The 25,500-nt window shown below is 38.1% G+C and overlaps 2 protein-coding genes across 11 annotated transcripts in view; one reads left to right on the top strand and one right to left on the bottom strand.

Annotated features, from left to right (window-relative positions):
* The window catches only part of LOC127535702 (uncharacterized), a 56,642-nt gene extending 36,644 nt beyond the window's left edge, over positions 1-19,998 (top strand). Inside the window, exons 2-6 of one of the 6 annotated variants that reach the window (XM_051954240.1) lie at positions 16,764-16,810; positions 17,855-17,949; positions 18,050-18,196; positions 18,425-18,532; positions 18,797-19,998. In XM_051954240.1, coding sequence (XP_051810200.1) covers positions 16,764-16,810; positions 17,855-17,949; positions 18,050-18,196; positions 18,425-18,532; positions 18,797-19,889 — 1,490 coding nt within the window. In that variant the 3' untranslated portion in view covers positions 19,890-19,998. Of the gene's footprint in view, positions 1-16,339; positions 16,811-17,854; positions 17,950-18,049; positions 18,201-18,424; positions 18,533-18,796 lie in introns of those variants that run through there. The other 5 variants (XM_051954239.1, XR_007944556.1, XM_051954246.1 and 2 more) reach the window with 5 other exon arrangements.
* reep2 (receptor accessory protein 2) overlaps positions 1-25,500 on the bottom strand; it is an 88,384-nt gene that overhangs the window by 20,382 nt on the left and 42,502 nt on the right. Inside the window, exons 9-10 of one of the 5 annotated variants that reach the window (XR_007944560.1) lie at positions 22,137-22,404; positions 1,693-3,570 (exon numbers count right to left, since the gene is read on the bottom strand). The exons of 1 other annotated variant lie outside the window; for it this stretch is intronic. The gene's annotated coding sequence lies outside the window, so the exon portion shown is untranslated. 3 more of the 5 variants (XR_007944558.1, XR_007944561.1, XR_007944557.1) reach the window with 3 other exon arrangements.

Genomic DNA, 25,500 nt, shown 5'->3' with positions numbered 1-25,500 from the left:
TCTATTACAGGTGAGGAAAGAAAACAGTCTGTTACAGAAAGAGGAAGGAAACAGTGTGTTACAAGAGAGGAAGGAGAACAGTGTGTTACAAGAGAGGAAGGAGAACAGTGTGTTACAAGAGAGGAAGGAAAACAGTGTGTTACAAGAGAGGAAGAAAAACAGTGTGTTACAAGAGAGGAAGGAGAACAACCTGTTACAAGAGAGGAAGGAAAACAGTGTGTTACAAGAGAGGAAAGGAGAACAGTGTGTACAAGAGAGGAAGGAGAACAACCTGTTACAAGAGAGGAAGGAAAACAGTGTGTTACAAGAGAGGAAGGAAAACAGTGTGTTACATGAGAAGGAGGAAATCAGTCTGTTAGAGGAGAGGAAGGAAATCAGAGGTGCAATTGCTGGTGTATTTAAAAATGATAGTTTAATTAAATTTTTTTATGAAGAGACGCCAATTTATGTTAAAAAATTTAAGGGAACCAATACTCACTATGAGGAATTATTAATTGGACAAATTGATCCATATTTAGAGAAAATATCACAAGAGCCACATAGTGGAGCCCCAGGGGGTAAGAAGATAGAAATTCTGATTTATACTCCGAAGAGTCCATGTTTTAAAAGAGAGACAGGAACTATTGTCCCCTGTTTCTTTCTGCTTTTAGAAAACGCTGATCGATGGCAAACAGAATACCAGTTTCACACTCATGTGGGATTCACAGAATATTTTGGACCACTTAGTGTACCCATTTTAGACAAAATTCCCAAATCAGAAATCTTGAGGATCAGTAGTGTTTTCTATCCATACATTGAAAAATCCGAAAATGTCTGTGTCAAACTGAACTGGAAAAAAATACAGAAGAAAATCAAAGAAACGAAAAAAGAAAAGAAGTTTCAGAAGATCCGAAATCTGAACACTGATTTTAAAAAATGTCAGGATAAGCTCAGTGATTTAGCGCAGTCTGAGCTTAAATTAAATCAACATTTAATCCATGGAAAAACAATTATTACTTCTTCTGAATTTGATTCAACAGTGAAGGATCTGATTTGTAAAGACTGGTGTAAGATCTGGGAAGAAGAGGTTGAAAACAAAAAGTTGGAACTTACAAAGGAAAAATTCAAAGCAGACTGGAACAAGAAATATGTCGAATCTTTTCTAAAACAACAGATTTTTTCTTCTAAAGATGACTCCCCACAATTTGCTTTAATAGAGAAAAAATACCTACCAACCAACATCCTACAGTCTGACTGCCACTTTTTGGATGAAAAAACCTCTGTCATCGAGATGATTGTGAAACTGTTATTAGAGATCAGCCTGATCACCTTTGATCCTAAAACTTCTAAACTTTTATCATTTGTGATTGGATCACTAATTATTTGTTGTCTTCTCTGAATAAATGGAGAAAAAAAAAAACGGAAATCTGAACCTGTGTGCTTTGTTTCCTTATTAACCAAAATGCATATCTGGTTACACATGTTGTTCTACAGCTGTGCAGTAGATGAAGAACAGAATCCAACAATAAACTTCACCAGGTGACAATGTGAGCTTCAGTATCAGCGACGACCTTACTCTACATAATACACATTAATTTCACATTCTATTTCTGAAAATACAGCATGTGTTGGAAAAAAATAGTAAAATCAGTCTGTTATCCTTCAGTGGGACTGCTCAGTGTGTGAGGCCACAAATACAAACACAAGAACAGATTTAATGTCCTTTATTAGTAGTTTATTTACTGATACATGACCTTGTTGGGTACCATTGTGCCAGCACACACACTCTCATCCTTTTGATATGGAGCTTTGAGAATTGGCACAAACAATATACAAACGAACATCTCTGTATACAACACTGACTTCAAACAGAAAATAATCAACAATAAATATCCAAAAATGACAAGAATAAAAGCAGAGTTGGATCTTAATAAGACGAAATGCCTGTTAAGTATGTGACGTCTTCTTTGTATTCAGTGCAAACATTAAATTAAGAAAAGAAAACAGGCTGGTTTCTAACTTTTAAAGTATTTTTCCACCAATCTGAACACAGCAGGTTGTGAATGTACAAGCATCAGTTCAGGATCTGCAGTCCCTACTGTGTGACGGAGAAAAGTTAAAATGTCTCAACAGAAAAGACAGAGAAAGAAAAGTCGCCATGTTAATTTAAAATACAAAAGTCACTTCCAACACCAGAAGTCTATACTGAAAAGTCCCAAGTTCCTCTGGTCTCAGAACATGTGATTTGTCAAGACTAAGAGTCAAAAAAAGCACACAAATGATTTAAAAGAAGAAGAAAAATAACAATTTAAGCCCAGAGAATGAGTAAGGCAAGCAAGCTCATACTGTATATACAGTCAAGGTAACTATTTACATCGAGTTTACATAATGTTAAGTAACTTTGCCAACAGTTGAGGTTGTGGTTTGTCTCCCTCTACTGGTTTAAACTAGTGTCACACCGCAGGCAGCAGTGATGAGCGTAGACGTAGCTTCATGCTTTTAAATTTCCCATTTCAGTGCATTCAGACCAAACCATGTCCAATGCAGTGGCTGGTAACTAGAAGTCCAGTGTGTTCAGAAAGACCCACAGCCTGCTCCGACTCTCCCTCCACATCTGGAACTGCGACACGGGAACGAGAAAATGATTCCTCTCAGTCTGCTGATGTTGGTTTTGTTTGTTTCTTTATTTCCATTTAGCTTTGCTTCATCCTGGCTTGTAAGATGTAGAAAGTTGGGTAAAAGGAGTGAAAGAAGGGGCAGAGCTACTCCATTGCCTTACAGTGCCAAACACAAATATACAAATTATATCTATATCACTACTGTGGTGACAGCAGATACGTTACCTCACAAACACTGGCAACTTATCTATGACTACTGTATGTACTTGGGAGAGAGCTATCAGTTACAGCATTGCTTTAAGACACCCAGCTGATCATACTTATTACTAATTATACATGACTGAAAGAGGTGGATAAAACCAAAGCTTAATAAATTAATGATTGTAGATTAATACAACAAAAAAGCAGAGTCTAGATGAAGGATACCTAAGCCAGCACTAAACAAACCACTCCCTCACTCCAGCATTGTGTGTAACTTCAAAGTCACATTAAACCAGTGAGGATGTAAGCTGCTGAAAGTGAAACCTGAAAGTAGCATAGCCCGACTCACTCAGGTATTCAGAATAAATGAGGAGAAGCTCAATTTAAACTGAGGCAACAAACAAACAAACAAACAAACAAAAAAATCGGTTCCAAGAGTTTAAAATTAAACTTGAACCAAAACAGGTTAGGTCACACATAGTGCTGCTCTGAGCAGAGGTGCAGGTTAAGTGGGAATGATGACGTCTAAAACAATATTCAGGATGTCTACAGCCACCGGTGGATGCAGGCCCCAAAGGCTGATCTTGTCTCATTTCTGGTACTTGGTTAAAAGCAATCTACCTAAAGACAACTGTTTTGGTTGTCTGGGCTCCAAAGAAAAGACTTTCTGAGGATTTCTTCCACGATGACCAAGTCAAGATGAAGACTTGTGGCCTGTATGAACAACTGGAACCATGTGGGAATAGCCCAGAGGAGAAGCAAATAAAAACATCTATGTTATATTTTATTGCCAATACTTCACCCAAAGAAGCCTCGGTTAACTGCAGTCGTGACACGATGCGCATCAGACACTCTAACGAAACTTGAGATTCAGATTCTACGTGTAAAAGCAAAAGGGAGCATTTTCAATCAGACTACTCTCCAAACTAAATAAAAATATCTAAGAGAACATCCTTAACGGTTAAGTCTCTGATACACTCATGTGAAAGAGTGAGACAAAAATCCAGCAAGGCAGTAAATGTAAAAGAACAGTTCCTGACCTAAATCAGCAAGATTGACAGTTTTGGTGCTTGACATGTGTATATAGAGTATATGTGTTTGTGTGGAGACCAAACAGGAAGAAGAGACTGAGCTGCCACATGCAGGTTGTTCCTCACCAGCATCTCGTCGTTTCCTTTGTTGGTCAGACAGCTCCACCATGTGTCGTGCGCTTGTGTTGCGTCTGTCCTGCAAGGTAAACATGTAATTGTTTTATTTGCACAAAATGACAATGAAATTATGACGCACATTTATACTGTCCCAGAGGTTCAAGCTCAGGGTTTAAAAAGCAAGACATTAAAAAAAATAAAGAGAGTACAAATAGAATTAGAAATGTTTGAAAATTTGACAACAAAAAGTAAATTTGCAAGTAAAGCATTGTGAAGACCGGCTTCAATGTTCAAAATGTGCAAAATCCAAGTTGTGCAGGTGAGTTTAAAGTGAAACAGTTGATCAGAGATGCAGAGTTTTGATTGTCAACCTAGAAAACTGGCGGTTCAGGCGGAGAGCATCTTGTAGCATCGACCGGAGGGCAGCAGGGATAGGAGTCTGAGGAGGAGGAGCAGGAAGACTAGATTTTCTGAGGTAAGGGGAAATCTGCAGCAATGATGTTAGTACAGACAGTCGCTCACATCCATAGCAGTCATTTTACCCAACCACACTGTGAAGCATGAGCAGTGTTTCTCAGAGGGAAAGTCTTTACTGAAGAACCAGGAGAAGCAGGAACAGTTGGAAGCTGTTGAAGCTGAAGCTGATTTCCTGTGTCTTGGAGCCACATCTTCAGATCAGCTGCTTTCTTGTCCTGGCTGCCTGTGAACCGCATTGGTCTGGTCATTAGACTATAGTCTGACTCAGTCATAGAGGTTGGATGTGGAACTCGGACATCAGAAGGAGCTCAGAGTAGAGCTGCTCCTTCACGTCCAAAGTAACCAGCCTGGGTAGTTCGGCACATCCAGCTGGTGAGAAACTCTGTCGTAGACCCAGAACTCACTTGTCTGATTATGTATCTCATTTGGCCTGGGATCACCTTGGGATCTCCCAGGTGGAACTAGAAACTGTTGGTGGGGAGATGGACATGTGAAACTACCTGCTTCCTCCATGACCTGACCCCAGATATGTGGAAGAAAATGGATGGAGTAATGTCTTGAGCATCAGGAAAGCAACCTCTGACCTGAGTGTTTTAAATCTATCACTGACTATTTCTTCTAAAGTCCCACTCTGGTCTTTGATTAAACCCCTAAAAACTCATCTCTGTGTGTCAATTTAAATTGATAATATTCCCCACTTGTCATAAATTGACTTAAATGCAACTCTACATCATCATTGCCTTGGGAATGTATGAATTTATGAAGTCCCAGCCTCTAACTACACCTACCCCTCCTCTCTAGCTCAAGCACACCAGCAGCTCACCCACAACTTTGCTCAAACACTGTAGCATTACTCTATACTACACAATGGCAAGTTGTAATATTGGAGTGATCAGGCCATACATGTTCTAAGTGAAAGTAGTTCTGAAGAAAAGTAACAAATCATGAAGTCCCAGTCTGCACGTTGACAAGGTTGGTTCATTTAATTTGTTTTATATCAAACGGCAAATCTTTTTCAGACTGCAGTTCTAACGTGGAAATGCTCAGCTCTATTTCAACTATAATAGGCCTGAGCATATTTATATGCTATTCTAGCATATTAAAACAACATATAGACATATTCCGTTCTCTGTAGATGCACCCATGCTCTGGAACGAGCTCCCAACATGTACACCTTCACTGATAGAGGTCTTTTTAAATCATAACTCAAAACCTTCCTGTTTAAAACGACTTTTCCTACCTAGCAGCATGGTGACATTTTATTACTTTTATTTTTTTTAGATGTTATGTTTTAGTGCTGTTTTATTGCTGGGTATTTTATTGTTTTATTGTATATTTTATGAGCTACACAGTGTGTGGTGGTTAGCACTTCTCACCTTGCAGCTAGAAGACCCCTGGCTAGTGTCCCGGCCTTCCTGGGATCTTTCTGCATTGAGTTTGCATGTTCTCCCTGTGCATGCATGGGTTTTCTTCTGGGTACTAGAGTTTCCTCCCACAGTCCAAAAATATCCATCCATCCTCTATACACCGCTTTATCCTCACTAGGGTTGCGGGGGGTGCTGGAGCCTATCCCAGCTGACTCGGGCGATGGCAGGGGACACCCTGGACAGGTCACCAGTCTGTCACAGGACTACATATACAGACAAACAGTCACACTCGCATTCACACCTACGGGCAATTTAGAGTTATCAATTAACCTCAGCATGTCTTTGGACTGTGGGAGGAAGCCAGTCCAAAAATATGCTGAGGTTAATTGATTATTCGAAATATGCCCGTAAGTGTGAGTGCAAATTAGATTGTTTGTCCTGTTTTCAGTTACTGTGTTGTTTTCAAGTTATTTTCTTGTTGTTTACTGTAAAGCACTTTGGTCACCCTTTGGGCCGTTGTAAAGGGCTATACAAATAAATTCCGATTGATTGATTGACTGATTGATTGATTGACTGATTGATTGATTGATTGATTGATTGATTGATTGATTGATTGATTGATTGATTGATTGATTGATTGATTGATTGATTGATTGATTGATTGATTGATTGATTGATTGATTGAAAAATATTAATTTAGAAGCCTTTCTCCCTTCTTTTGGTTTATTACTTTTACAATTTATCTGTTTACTCTGTTACATTTCACACCAGTTTTGAAACAGAACTACATAAACAGAGTTTTGTTTTTGCCACATGATGGCAGCAGACACCAGAAAATATTTTTTATATACAGTCTATGATTCATATCCATGTACAAACACAATGACTTCCTCGAGGCACCGGATCTGATGAGTTTTGACCTTCACATTATCTTTGTATATTTTTAACACTTAAAAAAATACCCCAGTAGACATAAACATCATAGAAGGATGTAAAGGAGAATTACTTTAGTCCATGTAAATATGCAACACTGTTCACATGGCTGTGCTGTGGTGAATCAGTGTTTCAGAGATCAACCACTCAAAGCTCATCTTAGATACTTAGCCTTGTGTATTCCTACCTTGTGTATATAAACGTGGATAATCCAGTGAAAATTACCTCAAAGTTGAAAGTGAAAAAATAAAATGAACACGGGCTACCTGTCATGCAAGTGAAATAAAATGATCGTCACCTTCAGAATGCTGACTCACACATTCCTGCTCATGTTAGTGACATGAATCCTAAAGGTTACATTTATGCAAGAGAGGCACAAAGCTTCAACCCTACAAATCTATGACTTCACTTATTATTTTTAAGTTTGTTGAACTAAAAAAGATCATTTTCTTACACAACATTGTTCAAAATGAGGACATAATTAATGCAAACTGACCAATCATTAGGCGACACCCTTTCAACATGTCAAAAATATTAGTCTTTATTTATAGAGTGCTTAAAGTGCTTTAAATAATGGAGTCAGACCAGTTCTGTTGGACAAACTATATGATGACACTGTTCCTATAATACCCCAAGTAGCCTGTCTTTTTTAATGTATTATGCTCTGTAAAAGAAAATTTTCATGTCATCATATATTGGACCACATGTACAGCAATATTGATGCATCCATGACAAATATCCATGATATAACTCATACAGTGGGCAGGATTTAATGTAGAGCAACAATTTGTGGTTTTAGGAGCAGTTACTGTATGTGCTGTAGCTTTTCAAACCATCCATCCATCCATAATCTATACACCGCTTAGTCCTCATTAAGGTTGTGGGAAGACTGGAGTCTATCCCAGCTGACTGGACAGGTCAACAGTCTGTCACATGGCTACACATAGACAAACAATCACACTCACATACACACCTTTGGACAATTAAGAATTATCAGTTAACCTCAGCCTGTTTTTGGATTGTGAGAGGAAGCCGGAGTACCCGGAGAAACCCCACGCATGCAACAGAGAGGACATGTAAACTCCATGCAGAAAGATCCCAGGCCAGGACGCAAACCAGGGATCTTCCAGCTGTGAGGCGACAGATAGTTTGCCTAAAAAAATAGTTAACAGAGATGCTACATGATTTTATCAGCTGTTTGCTAAGAAATAGGCTAGTAGCATGTCATAACTCTCTCTCAGACTGAAACTTGTTGTTTTTATATTTCCGTTTCAGTTAATTTGCAAATAGCAGACATGTGAGCAGTATCATTATTATAACTCTCTACAATAAAATGATGCTTTCCAGTTCTTGAAATGTTCTTTTTATGTTTTTAAGTACACCTTTGGTTTTCTTACTTGATCAAATAGCCGATTGTTCTGGATTCAGACCAGGAAATGTATGATTAGTTTTAATTTATTTCCGCCTGACTGTGATTTCATAGGTTTGTGTCTCCATCATCAAAAGTCTTATATTCCTCTGTTAACCAGTAACTGGAGACCCACTGGTTTGAGAAGTGGCCCACTGAACCATTTAGCAACATTTGTGATCACCAAAGGTAATGTAAATACTGTATTATCAGACTTCTCATCTTTTTCTTGAATACGTCACTTCAGAAAGTCACAGGAGGATCTGGTTGACATATTTTCTCTCTGTGATAAAGAAAGCTATTATCTGCTCCCTACTGAATAATAAATGGGCTATGAGGTATCTGTAAAAACACTGTGAATAGAACCAATACTAAAGATTCTATCACGACAGAGCAGCATGAGTTTTAGAATAATATTTGATTCTATAAAATACAGTACATGTTAAACTGCACAGCTGAGTGTAGTTGTCAGCTGAAAACCGATTCAGGTGATCTGTGTTTGGCCTCATCAGAAACCATAAAAAGGAGACACTCAAATAGGTTCTAGCCACAATGCATCTCCAGAGAAGACATCAGATGTGACGTGGATGGAAACGTGGCCAAATGCAGATGACAGGGTGTGAATGTTACAGTATACATGTACATGTTGTTAGTTTTTGACTTTTATCTCTTGATTTCTATTCTGCCCCCTGAATTCTGAGATTCTACATTTTATTTTTGTTTACAGTAACCTTTTAATTTTTTGTAAAGTCCCAAAGTCCCGATGCAAAGGCACAGAGAAAATACATAAATGCTGTTTAAGTAAATTGCTGCATTCCCGATTCATTCGTGTTGCAATACATTAAAATAATTTAGAAAACTCAAAGTGCAAAGATCTTATTCTATAATAAAACATTGATTTATCTAAAAAGAAATCAATCAATCCTGAAAAATTTATTTCAAGTAATGCTCTCTGTTGTTGGTGTTGTAGTTCAGGGTGCTCAGAGTGACAGTGTTTGTTTTCAAAGTGAGACTATTTGCTAGTATTGTGGTTGGATGAGCTTATTTTGAGACGTGTATGAAGTGTCTTGTTGGTGAGAAACAGTTTTGGGGATGAGATTAACTGTTTAACCGAGATACATGATAGAAATGCAGGCTGTTAAGAGTTTTGAACATGTAACTTTAGTTTCGACCAGTGCTCGTTAGCAATTGAAAAAAAATTTGTAAATATGGCCTCATTTCAAGTGTTATGCTGCCAAATGACTTTTTTGTTCTTTGTTTCATCGTTAGGTCTCTCCTTTGTTTTTCACATTACAGAAGTCTCCCAATAAGTGATGCTTACCACTCTGCCAATCTCTCTCTCACACAGACAGACATATGCACACACGTGCGCATACAGGCTTGCAGCCAAGGTAGAGTGGTGAATACATCTTTGTACCATTCAGCGGTTGTGTAACAACGTGAAGTCTTTTAGGTTTAACTGCATGAATGCCGTCAGACCTGAATGACAGAGTTCATGATGAGGATTTACAAGAAGAGCAGCAGAAAAGATTTCAAGGAAACCACGTGATAAAAAGGGTTGGGGTTAGAAAAAGAAATAAGCCAGTGTCTCCCTACTTATATGTGCATGTACAAAGTAAACGCATGCATCTGCAGTGGTTATTAGGTTCTAAATCTGTGTGTTTATAATAAATTGAAATTAGAATGAAAAGGTACGCCTGACTACGTCTTGTATGTCTTCTTCTATCTGTCAGTTTTTATTCAAAACATGAAACTTTGTACACTTGTAAAGTTTAAGTTCCTGGACTTATTTTAATAAATGTAGTCATCGCTACCATCACCTGGCTTGGGACTGATCTCTTGAACATTTTAAAGAGCAACAGAAAAGAGAACAATGAAGAGAGAGCAATGAAGTAATTGAAAAAAAAATGTAATGCAAAATGAGTACTGGTTAAGCTACAACAATTAACTCACCCTTTGAACATTTCAATAAATTATTTCAATATATTAGTTTACTTTATTGACAGAGTACTTCTCTAAACATAAACAACAGGACAACAACTTCAAACTGACACATTTTAAATCAGTATCGATAATGATCATAGCCTGTGGGTTAAACATGGTGCTGAACTTTTGAAAACATTTCAACTGAAAACACAATCTTCACTTGACATGCTCAGTTATTTTCCACAGGATGAATGAGAGCCTCTCCTACAGGGACGTGACACGTCTGCAACAGAGCTGAGAAAATATGTAAGATATGAAGTACCTGAGTGTAGAAATAAGGTGTGTGAGAGCGATCAGGAAAACAAGAGCAGGCCAGAATGCAGCTGAAATGTTTTTCTGATGCTCAGTGAATGCTCAGGTGTGTCACCTTAGTTTCACTATCATGATGACAAGAGGAGATCAAAACACAGTTTGACTAATAACAGACATGAATCTACGTCATCATCTGTTGTCAGATTACAGTATTTTAGGATTCTCTCGAGCAGGGGTCGGCAACCTTTAACACTCAAAGAGCCATTTCGACCCGTTTCTCACAGAACAGAAAACACCGGGAGCCACAAAATCCTTTTGGCATTTAAAATGAAGACAACACTGCATATATCACTTTTTTCCCTCTATGCCCTTGTTAATCAGTCGTGATTAATTAATTACAAAGCCTCTAATTAGATAGATTCATTTTTTTAATTGTGTCCTTCCACTAATATTTATCTTACCTGGTTAATGTCATTTTTGCTCCTGGACCTCATATGTTACATAATGTTAGCTGGAAATCAATATTTTGCGAATGTCTATTTAACTTGTAAAATCTATTTATCTTAAGCTAATAACTTTTCTCTGGTAAGTCGCTGTCCTATTTTCCAAGACGACACTCCTCTGACTCTCTGACCTGCTGCCTGGACATCGAGCCATGTTCTTACGAGTAACGTGTATAACCCTATCAAAGAGTAGATACTGAGCAAGACAATTATCCGTAGTTTACCTTAGTACTCATGAGTACTTTTGACTCAAAGACAAGACGTGTCTTTCTTGGAGTGGAGTTTTACAGTTTTTCTCGATTGCTAAGACACATTCCTGGAAAGCTGCTCTCTTTTTCCCTAAACTGTGAACACAAAACCCAATTTTCAAGCTACGTTCACAAAACCTCTGACTCTTCTTGCAAAACCAAACTTTCACCCCAAAACAGTTCAATCTGTGCTCAAAACTGAACTATGCTGTCAAATCATGCCTCAAGTCAGTCTAAATTAAATACTGAGTAGTCACTAAACACTACATAGAAAAAAGGAAAACACAATGCTCAGGACATGAAGCGGTATGAATAAATGTTTATTTCGCCTAAATGCATGTTGCAAAACTAAATACCTGGGCATTTGTAACACTTGTACATAGAAAAAAAGAATTTGCAAAAAAACAGAAATCCTGTGCATTTACATGTAGCACTTGTACGTAAAAATAAAGCACAAAAAATATTCAAATGAAGTACAAAGAAAAGAAGTGCATTACTCTGCCACAGCATCATTTCTCCGTACTGGGTGAGGCCACAGCACTTCATCTACATCACAGGCCACATTTTCTCTGGAAAGAAGGACCTAGTGTTTCTGATCCAGCCCTAACATGCATCAACAGAAACATCACCACATGTCAAGACCATTGATGGCAAAAGATTTCCCCAAACTATGGCTGCTGCTCAAAAACCTTCCACCTCCAAGTAGAGAAGAATTCTTCTATAGGATTCAGAAAGGGAGACTATGGAGGCAGAAAAATCACAATACCTTGAGGGTTCATATTGAACCGTTCCCAAATCAACAGTCCTCAATGAAAACTAACATCGTCCCAGGTGTTTTTATGTGTATCATCAAAATCCAACTGAAAAACTCTCTGGAACAAACACACACAAAACAAGAGGGAAAAGTCAGTCATGTACACTTTCTGTAATTTTACCAGCACTTGTGAAGCAGAATTTTCTCTGGCCAGGCAATGGGGGGAAAAAAACCCTGGCATGCCGTATCCATGCTCCTCTTCTTAGATTTCTATCCATTGTAGTGCCTCACAAACCAACGCTCTGGCTTGTATGTACCCTCACATCATGAGCCACAAGTGTGATCAATTTTGAGTTGTTGTGTTCAACCGGTGACGCCGGTTTGACTTTAGCTCACCTGTGCTCACCATTTTGCAACACAGGTGCATCACAATGACAATGTGTTGAAAAGATGTGTCTAAACAGGTGAAAAGGGCTTATGGTTTTGCCAAAAGAGTGACTGATTCAATAAGTGGGTTCAGGCAACTGAGAATTTGGTTCAGACAATAAGTTTAGTGTTTTAGCAATTGAGAAAAACTGTAAGACACAACAGGTCAAAACTGAAAACACTTTTGCCAATGAACTGCATACTATAAAACCTGCTGGGATTAGAATGCAATCTGTTGTTGAGGTCAGCAGATGGTAAGGAGGGTGCATAAAGTAAATTGTTTAAATTTTATTGTGGTTTACATGGTGTGTAAATCTTGTTTGTCACTTCAGTGACATGTCTATACTGGAACAATACAAGCAGTCAGGAATGTTCTGAGAATACTGTAAATAATCTAATGCATAATTCTGCTTCACAAGTGCTCCTAAAATTACAGAAAGTGTACATGACTGACTTTTTCTGTGTTTTGTGTGCGTTTTTTCCGGAGAGTTTTTCAGTTGGATTCTGATGATACACATACATCTGTGAAAATGCTAGTTTTCATAGAAGACTGTTGATTTAGGAATGGTTCAATATGAAACCTCAAGTAATTGTGGTTTTTCTGCCGCCATATTCTCCCTTTCTGAATCCTATAGAAGAATTCTTCTCTACATAGAGGTGGAATGTATATAAGTGGTAGCCATACTTTGGGAAAATCTCTTCAATCAGCGGTCTTGACATGTGGTGATGTTTGTGTTGATGCAGGTCAGGGCTGGATCAGAAACACTAGGTCTTTCCTTCCAGAGAAAACACAGCTAGTGATGTTGATGAGGTCCTATGTCCTGACCAGGCTGAAAGAATTGATGCAGATGTGGTGTAAATATCTGCATACTGTACTGTGTACAATACAGTGCTATATTTTTTGTCTAACATTATTCTTATTTTGTAACGTACAGTCAGGCACTGCAGGGGCCCCTCTGATTCATTCATAGGATGCATTTGTGTTTAAGTTGTCATTTTTGAGGGCTGTATTATTTTTTTTTTACACTTCATGTGAAAACACAGTGACAGAGGAGTGTTTTGTATTTAGCAGTGCAGTGTCCTACTTTTGCTTTGTGTGTCTTCATTTTGAAAACAAAGTTCAAAATTTGACAAGAAAGTGCGCTTTTGACACAAGTGCACAGTGCTTTGTGAATTGTGTACAAATTTAAAAAATAGTGTGCAGTGTGTTGGGAAATGTGTGCGATTTTACAGGAATGGTGTCTTATCAGTTGAGAAAAACTGTAAAATAAGTTCAGGGCCTCAAACTTTGCAAATGTACCAAATTTAATGTTTTGAATAAAAACTGACAGATAAGAGAAGAAGATAAACAAGACGCAGTCAGGCAAACCTTTTCATTCTAAATTCAATTTATTCTAAACACTTCCTCATAGATTTAGAACCTAACAACCACTGCAGATGAATGCATTTACTTTGTACATGTCAGATTGTCAATGTCAGTGTCAGATTTATTTATATAGCACTTTTAAAGGCCTATGGTCAGTCAAAGTGCTTTACAGTATATTAAATCACCAACAATGTGAGAACAATAAAAGCAAAGCAATGAAACAGACAAAAGATCCATTAAAGGTGACTCAGCTCAGCCAAAGGCCAAGGTGAGCAAGTGGGACTTAAGACGAGGCACATGCATTTGTTAGTAGGAGTCCATTGGCTTATTATTATTTTTTCCTAACCCCAACCCTTTTTGTCACATGATTTCCTTTCATTTCAATCATTTCTGCTGCTCTTCTTGTAAATCCTCATCATCAACTCTGTCATTCAGGTCTGACAGCATTCGTGCAGTTAAACCTAAAAGGCATGACCCATTGTTACACACCCAATGCATGGTACAAAAGTGTATTCACCGCTGTATCTTGGTTGCAAGCCTGTATGTGTGTGTGTGTGTGTGTGTGTGTGTGTGTGTGTGTGTGTGTGTGTGTGTGTGTGTGTGTGTGTGTGTGTGTGTGTGTGTGTGTGTGTGTGTGTGTGTGTGTGAGAGAGAGAGAGATTGGCAGAGTGGTAAGCCTCACATACTGGGAGACTTCTGTAATGTGAAAAAGAAAGGTGAGATCTAATGATGAAACAAAGAAAGAACAAAACAGTAATAAGGAGTAATTTAAAAACAAACACCAAAACAGAAACACAGTTTCTTGGTGTGATTACTTGATAATCTAAGACACGATTATATATGTAATCCTTTTGTGCCTAACAGTGTCATTCACATGTCATTCTCCAAACCCACATGAGGTAAGATAAATAAGATAAACTTTATCAATCCCACAGTGGGGAAAGTCCACCGTCACAGCGACTCCAAAAGAATAGAGAAAGTATAAAGGCGGTACAAGATTAAATAAGAAAAAACACAGTGCAAAAATTACAGAGAACATCTTCTGCACGTACACTGTTCTGTCGAGGTCAAAGCCGATGTTTCAACAAGATAATACACCTTGTCATAGATCCAGAGCCAGAAGAACTTGACTGCAGGAGCTCAGTATCCAGGTCTTAGAGTGGCCAGCTCAATCCCTGGACATGATTGAAAATCTGTGGTGGATTATCAAAAGTTCTGTTTCAAGACGTAAACCAAAGAATTTAGAGGAATTAAAAGTAGTAATTCAAGAAGAATGAGACAAGATCACTCCTCAACAGTGGGGAACATGCCAGCCAGGATTAGAGCTCTACTACGTGCTAATGGCAGGACGACTAAATATTAATTTGATGAAGTGATGGTTTATTTATTTTTTGTTCAATTTTGAAAACATTGATATTTTTCTTACTTGAGATATTTCTCTTAATATTGTGTTACTCTGATATATTCTCAAAGCATGCCAGACAGTGTTAGTTTTCTTTCAGCGGTGGCATCATTTGGCAACATAACATTTGAAATGAACCCATAATTAATGCAAAATGAGTACTGGTTAAGCTACAACAATGAACTCACCCTTTGAACATTTCAATAAATTATTTCAATATATTAGTTTGGTGTATTTACAGAGCACTTCTCTAAATACAAACAACAGAACAACAATCAGTATACTGTAGATAATGATCATAGCCTGTGGGTTAAACATGGTGCTGAACTTTTGAAAACATTTAAATTGAAAACACAATCTTCACTTCACACTCGGGTACTTTCCACAGGATGAATGAGAGCCTCTCCTACAGGGAAGTGACACGTCTGCAACAGAGCTGAGAAAATATGTAAGATATGAAGTACCTGAGGGTAGAAATAAGGTGTGTGAGAGCGATCAGGAAATCAAGAGCAGGCCAGAATGCAGCTGAAATGTTTTTTTCTGATGCTCAGTGAATGCTCAGGTGTGTCACCTTAGTTTCACTATCATGATGACAAGAGGAGATCAAAACACAGTTTGACTTACAAATGACTAATAACAGACATGAATCTACGTCATCATCTGTTGTCAGATTACAGTATTTTAAGATTCTCTAGAGCAGGGGTCGATATTACCAGTTGAAATGATAAAGAAGGCTGAATTTTCTACAAAAATCAAACCATTTCAAAGGGCATTATTAGTTTGGACATACCATTTTCTAGTTAAAATGTCAAGAACCAAAAAATGAAAAAGTCTGTGCTGCAGTGTGCTACCATCTTTTATCACTGGTTTATTTGCCCCCTGGTAGCTTAAATAGCTCAGTTAAATTAAAAACTGACAACTAGGTTAGGTTTTACTCATTTTCCCATTTAGTTTTTATAAAGCCTTCTCCGGGCTTCTAAAGAACATCTCTGAAAAACACAAGCACTTAATTTATAACTGTCTCAGTGAATTAGCCACAAATTTTTATATCACCGGCTTCAGTCCTCACAGAGAAGTCAGCACCATCCACAAAACACTGGAAGTATTAAGCAGATCTGTCCACCCTCTATGTGGTTGGGGGCTTTGTTTAATATTATGAGCAGTTTATCTGTAATCAGATCAGATGCTCAGACTGAAGTTGAGGCCATCCATAAGAGACTTGTTGTTGAGGCTTTTTTAGACTGCAAACACATCAAAGGTACTGTTGTACTGCAGCCATTGCCACCAGTTCTTATAAAAACAAAGCTTTTCTATGCAGTGTTTGATAGCATGACTGTACACATCTACAAACACCAGTCTCTTCGCCGCACCCTTTATTCTTGACAGTCAGCATATCAGTTTCCTGTAATACAACTCAGCAACGCAATAACAGATGGTGCAAAATGATTGGCCAGGGGAGGGCTCTGATATGTATAAAAAGGCAATCCTGTAAAGCACATTCTAGGGTAGGCAAACGGCGCCGATCCACAAAAGAATTCTCAGTCCTTTATTTTTGGAAGTCTTAGAAAGATAAAGGCTTTCTCTTACGATTTTGTTAAATTCAGTGTTTTTATTGCTGCAATTGCTGCTTAATATAATATTATACTAGTATATAATATTATATAACAACAACAGTTTAGATGAATAACGTGGTAGGTGAACTTTGCCTACCCCAGGAGGATCCCGGGGGGAAACAACATCCAGTAAGTTCAACAATTGTGATTTTTTTCATACTTTATGATGTTTTGTTGGTTATGCATCTTCAAATACCCAAACTGGTTCAGTGACTTAACTTTATATTGTGTATTTCAGTGAGGTCCACTGCTGGTTGAATGATTTAGTTGTTGATAAAACATAACATAGTCTCTGCTCCTCCTGATCACGCAGGCAGCTGGTTACTTCTGTTTCACAACATAACTTCGTAGTTGTACTTCTGAGATCATATGTGCACTTTGTAGAAGATGTAAAATACTGTAGCTCACCATAGATACGTATGGTAAACTGCACTTTATGACTTTATGATTAAAATGTTGCACTCGTTTACAATCAGGGCCCCACTGGATATAATCTGGAAATTGATTATCGATATTTAGGTTTGAATGTTAATCACTTATTAAACCTGCTAGTATTGATCACTCTTTTAGTCAGAAGTTGTGAACTCTGATTCCACTGACCTTCAGTTACCAAACAAAGATTTACACGATAGAACTTAATATAATTTTACACAAAACATCTATTAACTCCAAAAAACAAACAACAGACAGTAAACATATAAATATAAGTCATCGTCAAAAGAAGTTTTTAAAAATGTAAAAAATCAAATTCCAGCCCGATCTAATCCTCCACAAACATTTCAATATGAAGTGTTCTTTCCAATCCAGATAATGGGATCGTGATTCTCATGTTAGAGTTCTTTAACTGTAGGATTTAAAACTGCTCAGTTCATTCTTGCATAGACAGTTTTTATTAGGAGGAGAGAAGAGTCTGGAGGTCAAAGTATGAAATCAAAGAATGTAATTTCCTCTCCTCCAGAGGTGTGGTTATCTTCAGGGCCTTCAGTCATCCTTTTGATTTATACATCCGACTTTTGTGTTCCATTTGGATGAAAAGTTTTGCGTTAGCTGTCAAATGATCTGCCAAATTACAGCTGTGAGGAAGGGTCTCTGTGTTGCTTTGAAATGCGTCTGGTAATGAATTTGTTCTGCTGCTTAGTGAGCTACAAATCATTGATCCTTTTCCTCATTAAGATGAACGGAAGCAGAGAACGAGGTCGAGAAGCACCTGAGGGAGAAGACATGTCTTCAACCAGCTTCACTGACCAACAGTTCATGTCCCCCCAAAGGTACTGTAAGAAATGAAGTCTTCAATACAAACACATCATGTAGAATATGTTAATTAAATTTACAAATCACAAATATATTTTACTCCTTATTCCTATACAGCTTTATTAAAACCTTCTCTGGAAGTCTAAGAAACATCCCCGAAGAACAGAAAGAGTTCCTTTATACGCACCTCAGAAAACTACCCAGAAATTTTTTTATCACCGGCTTTCGTCCTCACACTGAAGTCAAAGTCATCAACAGTAGAATGTACGTAAGTATTGAACTAAAAATCTGTTCATCCTCTGAGTTTTTGGTGGCTTTATTTAATATTACTGCACTTTAACTGTTGTCAGCTAAATCAATTTAACATATCCAACACTATTTTTCTTCAACTGACCTAAATAAATCTTAAATATAGACATTACAAGCAAATACCGTAAAACCTGAACACTAAAGTCACCACAGGCTAATCTTTTATTCCTTTTTGTCATCTAGTTTAGTTGGAACCTTCTACAAACAGAGCTGTTCTGTCTGGGACGTGGATCTGGACATAATATTTGCTGAACTTGGTTTTATTCAAATTACCTGCAAACCAAACACATTGTAAGTATTAAACAGAAGATCTGTTCCCCATTCTGAAGAACTCATCAAACACACAGACATGTAGCAGCTGCGAGACAAACATTCAGAAGACAAGACATGAATTTATTTCACTAATTAGAGCTCTAAAAATTCTGCCAAATCCCTGTAATTGCCTGTAAAGTATAATATGAGTTTTAAACTATGCATCTCTATGTGCTGTATCCAGCCCATCAGGACTCTCACAGCTGAGCACTTGAACAACATGTTTCTTCTTTCCTCATTCAGGAACGAGGACCAGCAGCAGGAAGAGCCTCCATTTCATCTGGAGGAGAATGTAGTTCCAATTTGTCAGCTGCATAACCTCCATAATATTGATTCTAATTGTCTAAGAGAAAAATGGCTGCTTCTATTAAAGAAGAGGAAGAAAAACAGGGGTGCAATTGCTGGTGTATTTAAAGGCGATTGTTTAATTCAAACTTTTCATGCTGAGAAACCACGTTTTATAAAAGGTGAAAATACAATTCACTATGAGGAATTATTAATTAGAGAAATGGATCCATATTTAGAGAAGATATCACAAGAGCTACATAATGGAGCCCCAGAGGGTGGGAGGGTGGAAATTCTGATTTATATACCCATGAGTCCATGTTGTAAAAGAGAGAAAAAGAAAGGAACAGAAAATAAAACTATTGTCCCCTGTGTCTTTCTGCTTAATAAAAGTGCAGATCGATGGCACAAAAAATATAGATGCTGCACTTATGTGGGATTTACAGAATATTTTGGACCACTTAGTTCACATTTTTTTGACAAAATCCTCAAATCGCAAATTTGGACAAGCAACAGTGTTTTCGGTTCATACACTGAAAAATCCGAGAATGTCTGTGTCAAACTAGACTTGAAAAATTTCCAAAATAAAATTAGCAAGTGGCCACAAAAACAGAAGCTTCAGAACATCCAAAATCTGAGCGTTTATATTAGAAACTGTCTGAATAATCTTGGTAATTCAGCTCAGAGTAAGCGTACATTAAATCAGCATTTAATCCATGGAAAGGAAATTATTACCTCTTCTGAATTTGACCCAACAGTGAAGGATCTGATTCATAAAGGCTGGTGTAAGATCTGGGAAGAAGTGATTGAAAACAAGAGGTTTGAACTTATAAAGGAAAAATTCAAAGCAGATTACAACAAGAAGTTTGTTGAATCTTTTCTAAAACATCAGAATTATTCTTCCAGAGGATGCATAAAATTTTGTTTAATAGAGAAACAACATTTACCAACCAATATGCCACAGTCTGACTGCCACTCTTTGGATGACAAAAACCTTTGTAGTCCAGATGATTGTGAAACTGTTATCAGTGATCAGCCTGATCATTTTTGATACAAAACTTCCAAAGTTTTGATATCATTTGTGATTAGTTCACTAATTATTGTCACTGAATATTTGTTGTTTTTCTCTGATTAAATGAAAAAAAAAAAAGAAATCTGAACCTGTGTGTGCTTTGTTCCCTCTTTAACCAAAATGCATCTGTGGTTACACATGTTGAAGAACAGAATCCATCAATAAACTTCACCAGGTGATAATGTGAGCTTTCAGTATCAGCGGCGGCCTTACTCTACATAATACACATTAATTTCATTTTCTATTTCTGAAAATACAGCATATGTTTGGGGAAGAAACAGTAAAATCAGTCTGTTATCCTTCAGTGGGACTGCTCAGTGTGTGAGGCCACAAATAGAAACAAGAACAGATTTAATTTTCTTTATTAGTCGTTTATTTACTGATACATGACCTTGTTAGGTACCATTGTGCCAGCACACACACTCTCATCCTTTTGATATGGAGCTTTGAGAATTGGCACAAACAATATACAAATGAACGTCCCTGTATACAACACTGACTTCAAACAGAAAATAATCAACAATAAATATCCAAAAATGACACAAGAATAAAAGCAGAGTTGGATCTTAATAAGACAAAATGCCTGTTAAGTATGTGACGTCTTCTTTTTATTCAGTGCAAACATTAAATTAAGAAAAGAAAACAGGCTGGTTTCTAACTTTTAAAGTATTTTTCCACCAATCTGAACACAGCAGGTTGTGAATGTACAAGCATCAGTTCAGGATCTGCAGTCCCTACTGTGTGACGGAGAAAAGTTAAAATGTCTCAACAGAAAAGACAGAGAAAGAAAAGTCGCCATGTTAATTTAAAATACAAAAGTCACTTCCAACACCAGAAGTCTATACTGAAAAGTCCCAAGCTCCTCTGGTCTCAGAACATGTGATTTGTCAAGACTAAGATTCAAAACAAAAAAAAAGCACACAAATGATTTAAAAGAAAAAATATATAAATTTAAGCCCAGAGAATGAGTAAGGCAAGCAAGCTCAAACTGTATATACAGTCAAGGTAACTATTTACATCGAGTTTACATAATGTTAAGTAACTTTGCCAACAGTTGAGGTTGTGGTTTGTCTCCCTCTACTGGTTTAAACTAGTGTCACACCGCAGGCAGCAGTGATGAGCGTAGACGTAGCTTCATGCTTTTAAATTTCCCATTTCAGTGCATTCAGACCAAACCATGCCCAATGCAGTGGCTGGTAACTAGAAGTCCAGTGTGTTCAGAAACACCCACAGCCTGCTCCGACTCTCCCTCCACATCTGGAACTGCGACACGGGAACGAGAAAATGACTCCTCTCAGTCTGCTGATGTTGGTTTTGTTTGCTTCATTATTTCCATTTAGCTTTGCTTCATCCTGGCTTGTAAGATGTAGAAAGTTGGGTAAAAGGAGTGAAAGAAGGGGCAGAGCTACTCCATTGCCTTACAGTGCCAAACACAAATATACAAATTATATCTATATCACTACTGTGGTGACAGCAGATACGTTACCTCACAAACACTGGCAACTTATCTATGACTACTGTATGTACTTGGGAGAGAGCTATCAGTTACAGCATTGCTTTAAGAGACCCAGCTGATCATACTTATTACTAATTATACATGACTGAAAGAGGTGGATGAAACCAAAGCTTAATAAATTAATGATTGTAGATTAATACAACAAAAAAGCAGAGTCTAGATGAAGGATACCTAAGCCAGCACTAAACAAACCACTCCCTCACTCCAGCATTGTGTGTAACTTCAAAGTCACATTAAACCAGTGAGGATGTAAGCTGCTGAAAGTGAAACCTGAAAGTAGCATAGCCCGACTCACTCAGGTATTCAAACTAAATGAGGAGAAGCTCAATTTAAACTGAGGCAAAAAACAAACAAACAAAAAAATCGGTTCCAAGAGTTAAAAATTAAACTTGAACCAAAACAGGTTAGGTCACACATAGTGCTGCTCTGAGCAGAGGTGCAGGTTAAGTGGGAATGATGACGTCTAAAACAATATTCAGGATGTCTACAGCCACCGGTGGATGCAGGCCCCAAAGGCTGATCTTGTCTCATTTCTGGTACTTGGTTAAAAGCAATCTACATAAAGACAACTGTTTTGGTTGTCTGGGCTCCAAAGAAAAGACTTTCTGAGGATTTCTTCCACGATGACCAAGTCAAGATGAAGACTTGTGGCCTGTATGAACAACTGGAACCATGTGGGAACAGCCCAGAGGAGAAGCAAATAAAAACACCTATGTTATATTTTATTGCCAATACTTCACCCAAAGAAGCCTCGGTCAACTGCAGTCGCAACACAATGCGCATCAGACACTCTAACGAAACTTGAGATTCAGATTCTACGTGTAAAAGCAAAAGGGAGCATTTTCAATCAGACTACTCTCCAAACTAAATAAAAATATCTAAGAGAACATCCTTAACGGTTAAGTCTCTGATACACTCATGTGAAAGAGTGAGACAAAAATCCAGCAAGGCAGTAAATGTAAAAGAACAGTTCCTGACCTAAATCAGCAAGATGGACAGTTTTGGTGCTTGACATGTGTATATAGAGTATATGTGTTTGTGTGGAGACCAAACAGGAAGAAGAGACTGAGCTGCCACATGCAGGTTGTTCCTCACCAGCATCTCGTCGTTTCCTTTGTTGGTCAGACAGCTCCACCATGTGTTGTGCGCTTGTGTTGCGTCTGTCCTACAAGGTAAACATGTAATTGTTTTATTTGCACAAAATGACAATGAAATTATGACGCACATTTATACTGTCCCAGAGGTTCAAGCTCAGGGTTTAAAAAGCAAGACATTAAAAAAAATAAAGAGAGTACAAACAGAATTAGAAATGTTTGAAAATTTGACAACAAAAAGTAAATTTGCAAGTAAAGCGTTGTGAAGACCGGCTTCAATGTTCAAAATGTGCAAAATACAAGTTGTGCAGGTGAGTTTAAAGTGAAACAGTTGATCAGAGATGCAGAGTTTTGATTGTCAACCTAGAAACTGTTGGTTCAGGTGGACATCATCTTGTAGCATCAACCGGAGGGCAGCAGGGATAGGAGTCTGAGGAGGAGGAGCAGGAAGACTAGATTTTCTGAGGTAAGGGGAAATCTGCAGCAATGATGTTAGCACAGACAGTCGCTCACATCCATAGCAGTCATTTTACCCAACCACACTGTGAAGCATGAACAGTGTTTCTCAGAGGGAAAGTCTTTACTGAAGAACCAGGAGAAGCAGGAACAGTTGGAAGCTGCTGAAGCTGATTTCCTTTGTCTTGGAGCCACATCTTCAGATCAGCTGCTTTCTTGTCCTGGCTGCCTGTGAACTGCATTGGTCTGGTCATTAGACTATAGTCTGACTCAGTCATAGAGGTTGGGTGTGGAACTCGGACATCAGAGGGAGCTCAGAGTAGAGCTGCTCCTTCATGTCCAAAGTAACCAGTCGGGGTAGGTCAACACATCCAGCTGGTGAGAAACTCTGTCGTAGACCCAGAACTCACTTGTCTGATTATGTATCTCATTTGGCCTGGAATCGCCTTGGGATCTCCCAGGTGGAACTGGAAAGTGTTGGTGGGGAGATGGACATGTGGAACTACCTGCTTCCTCCACAACCTGACCCCAGATATGTGGAAGAAAATGGATGGTAATGTCTTGAGCATCAGGAAAGCAACCTCTGACCTGAGTGTTTTAAATCTATCACTGACTATTTCGTGTAAAGTCCCTCTCTGGTCTTTGATTAAACTCTGAAAAACTCATCTCTGTGTGTCAATTTAAAAGTTTCTTGCATGAAAATGTTCTCTGTGTGCCATAAATTGACTTAGATTTAACACTACACCATCATTGACTTAGGAATGTATGGATTTATGAAGTCCCAGCCTCTAACTACACCTACCCCTCCTCTCTAGCTCAAGCACCCCAGCTCACCCACAACTTTGCTCAAACACTGTAGCATTACTCTATACTACATAGTGGCAAGTTGTAATATTGGAGTGATCAGGCCATGCATGTTCTAACTGAAAGTAGTTCTGAAGAAAAGTAACAAATCATAAAGTCCCACTCTGCACATTGACAAGGTTGGTTCATTTAATTTATTTTGTATCAAACGGCAAAACTCTGAGACTATCTTTTTCAGGCTGTAGTTCTAACGTGGAACTGCTCAGCTCTATTTCAACTATAATCGGCCTGAGCATATTTATATGCCATTCTAGCATATTAAAACAACATATAGTGTAGCTACTGTGGTCCGCTCAAAAAAAGGACTTCACGCTTCGTACTGATGTCCACGGTAATTTATTCCTTTCTTTCAGGTCGTGGCAGCCATGGAACACCGTGAAAACTAAAACCATATACAAATACGGTGTCACACTCACATTCATAATAACATTAAACATAAATAATGCTTTTCCAGCAAGTAACAGATCAATAAAGGAATAGCGAGACAAAGTTTACCGTGTGCGCCTGTTTGACCAGCAGTAGAATGATATTTCAGAGAGTCCTTGTCTCTTAATTGCTGTTTTACAACCTCTTTTTTCTGCTCCCGTCGCCGCTTCACGTACATCTCTCCCGTTCTCCCGCTACTCTTTTATTTACCTGCACTTCCGCTACATGCTCTTCCGGGTCGTGCGATCACGTAACTTATCAAAGCAAAAACAGATAAATAAATGTTTCTTTCAAGCACGAAGTACAAATAAAATAAACATTCCAAACTACAATATCATGTTAATTATTTCTCTAAACAGCCGTTCCATTATGAACCAATTGACGAAGAAACTCATACCTCTAGTTGTCATAGTAACCTGTAAACAATACATTATAGCGTCCGCTACATATAGACATATTCCGTTCTCTGTAGATGCACCCAGGCTCTGGAACAAGCTCCCCCCAACATGTACACCTTCAGTGATAGATGTCTTTTTAAATCATAACTCAAAACCTTCCTGTTTAAAATGGCTTTTCCTACTTAGCAGCATGGTGACATTTTATTACTTTTATTTTTTTTAGATGTTATGTTTTAGTGCTGTTTTATTGCTGTTTATTTTATTGTTTTATTGTATATATTATGGGCTGCACAATGGAGTAAGTGGTTAAGACTTTCACCTTGCAGCAAGAAGATCACTGGTTCAAATCCCAGCCTGGGCCTGGGATCTTTCTGCATGGAGTTTGCATGTTCTCCCTGTGCATGCGTGGGTTTTTTCCGGGTACTCCGACTTCCTCCCACAGTCCAAAAATATGCTGAGGTTAATTGGTTACTCTAAATTTACCGTAGGTGTGAATGTGAGTGTGATTGTTTGTCTGTATATGTAGCCCTGAAACAGACTGGTGACCTGTCCAGGGTGTCCCCTGCCCTCGCCCGAGTCAGTTGGGATAGCTCCAGCACCCCCGCGACCCTAGTGAAGATAAAGCGGTGTATAGAGAATGGATGGATGGAAATTTGCCCATACGTATGAGTGTGATTGTTGTTTTCAGTTACTGTATTGTTTTTAAGTTATTTCTTGTTGTTTACTGTAAAGCACTTTGGTCACCCTTTGGGCCATCATAAAGGACTGCACAGATAAACTTTGATTGATTGAAACATATTGATGAAGAAGCTTTTCTCCATCCTTTTGGTTTATTA

This window comes from Acanthochromis polyacanthus, chromosome 10, assembly GCF_021347895.1.
Source record: "Acanthochromis polyacanthus isolate Apoly-LR-REF ecotype Palm Island chromosome 10, KAUST_Apoly_ChrSc, whole genome shotgun sequence".
Taxonomy (NCBI): Eukaryota; Metazoa; Chordata; class Actinopteri; family Pomacentridae; genus Acanthochromis; species Acanthochromis polyacanthus.
This window is presented reverse-complemented; position numbering and strand designations above follow the sequence as displayed.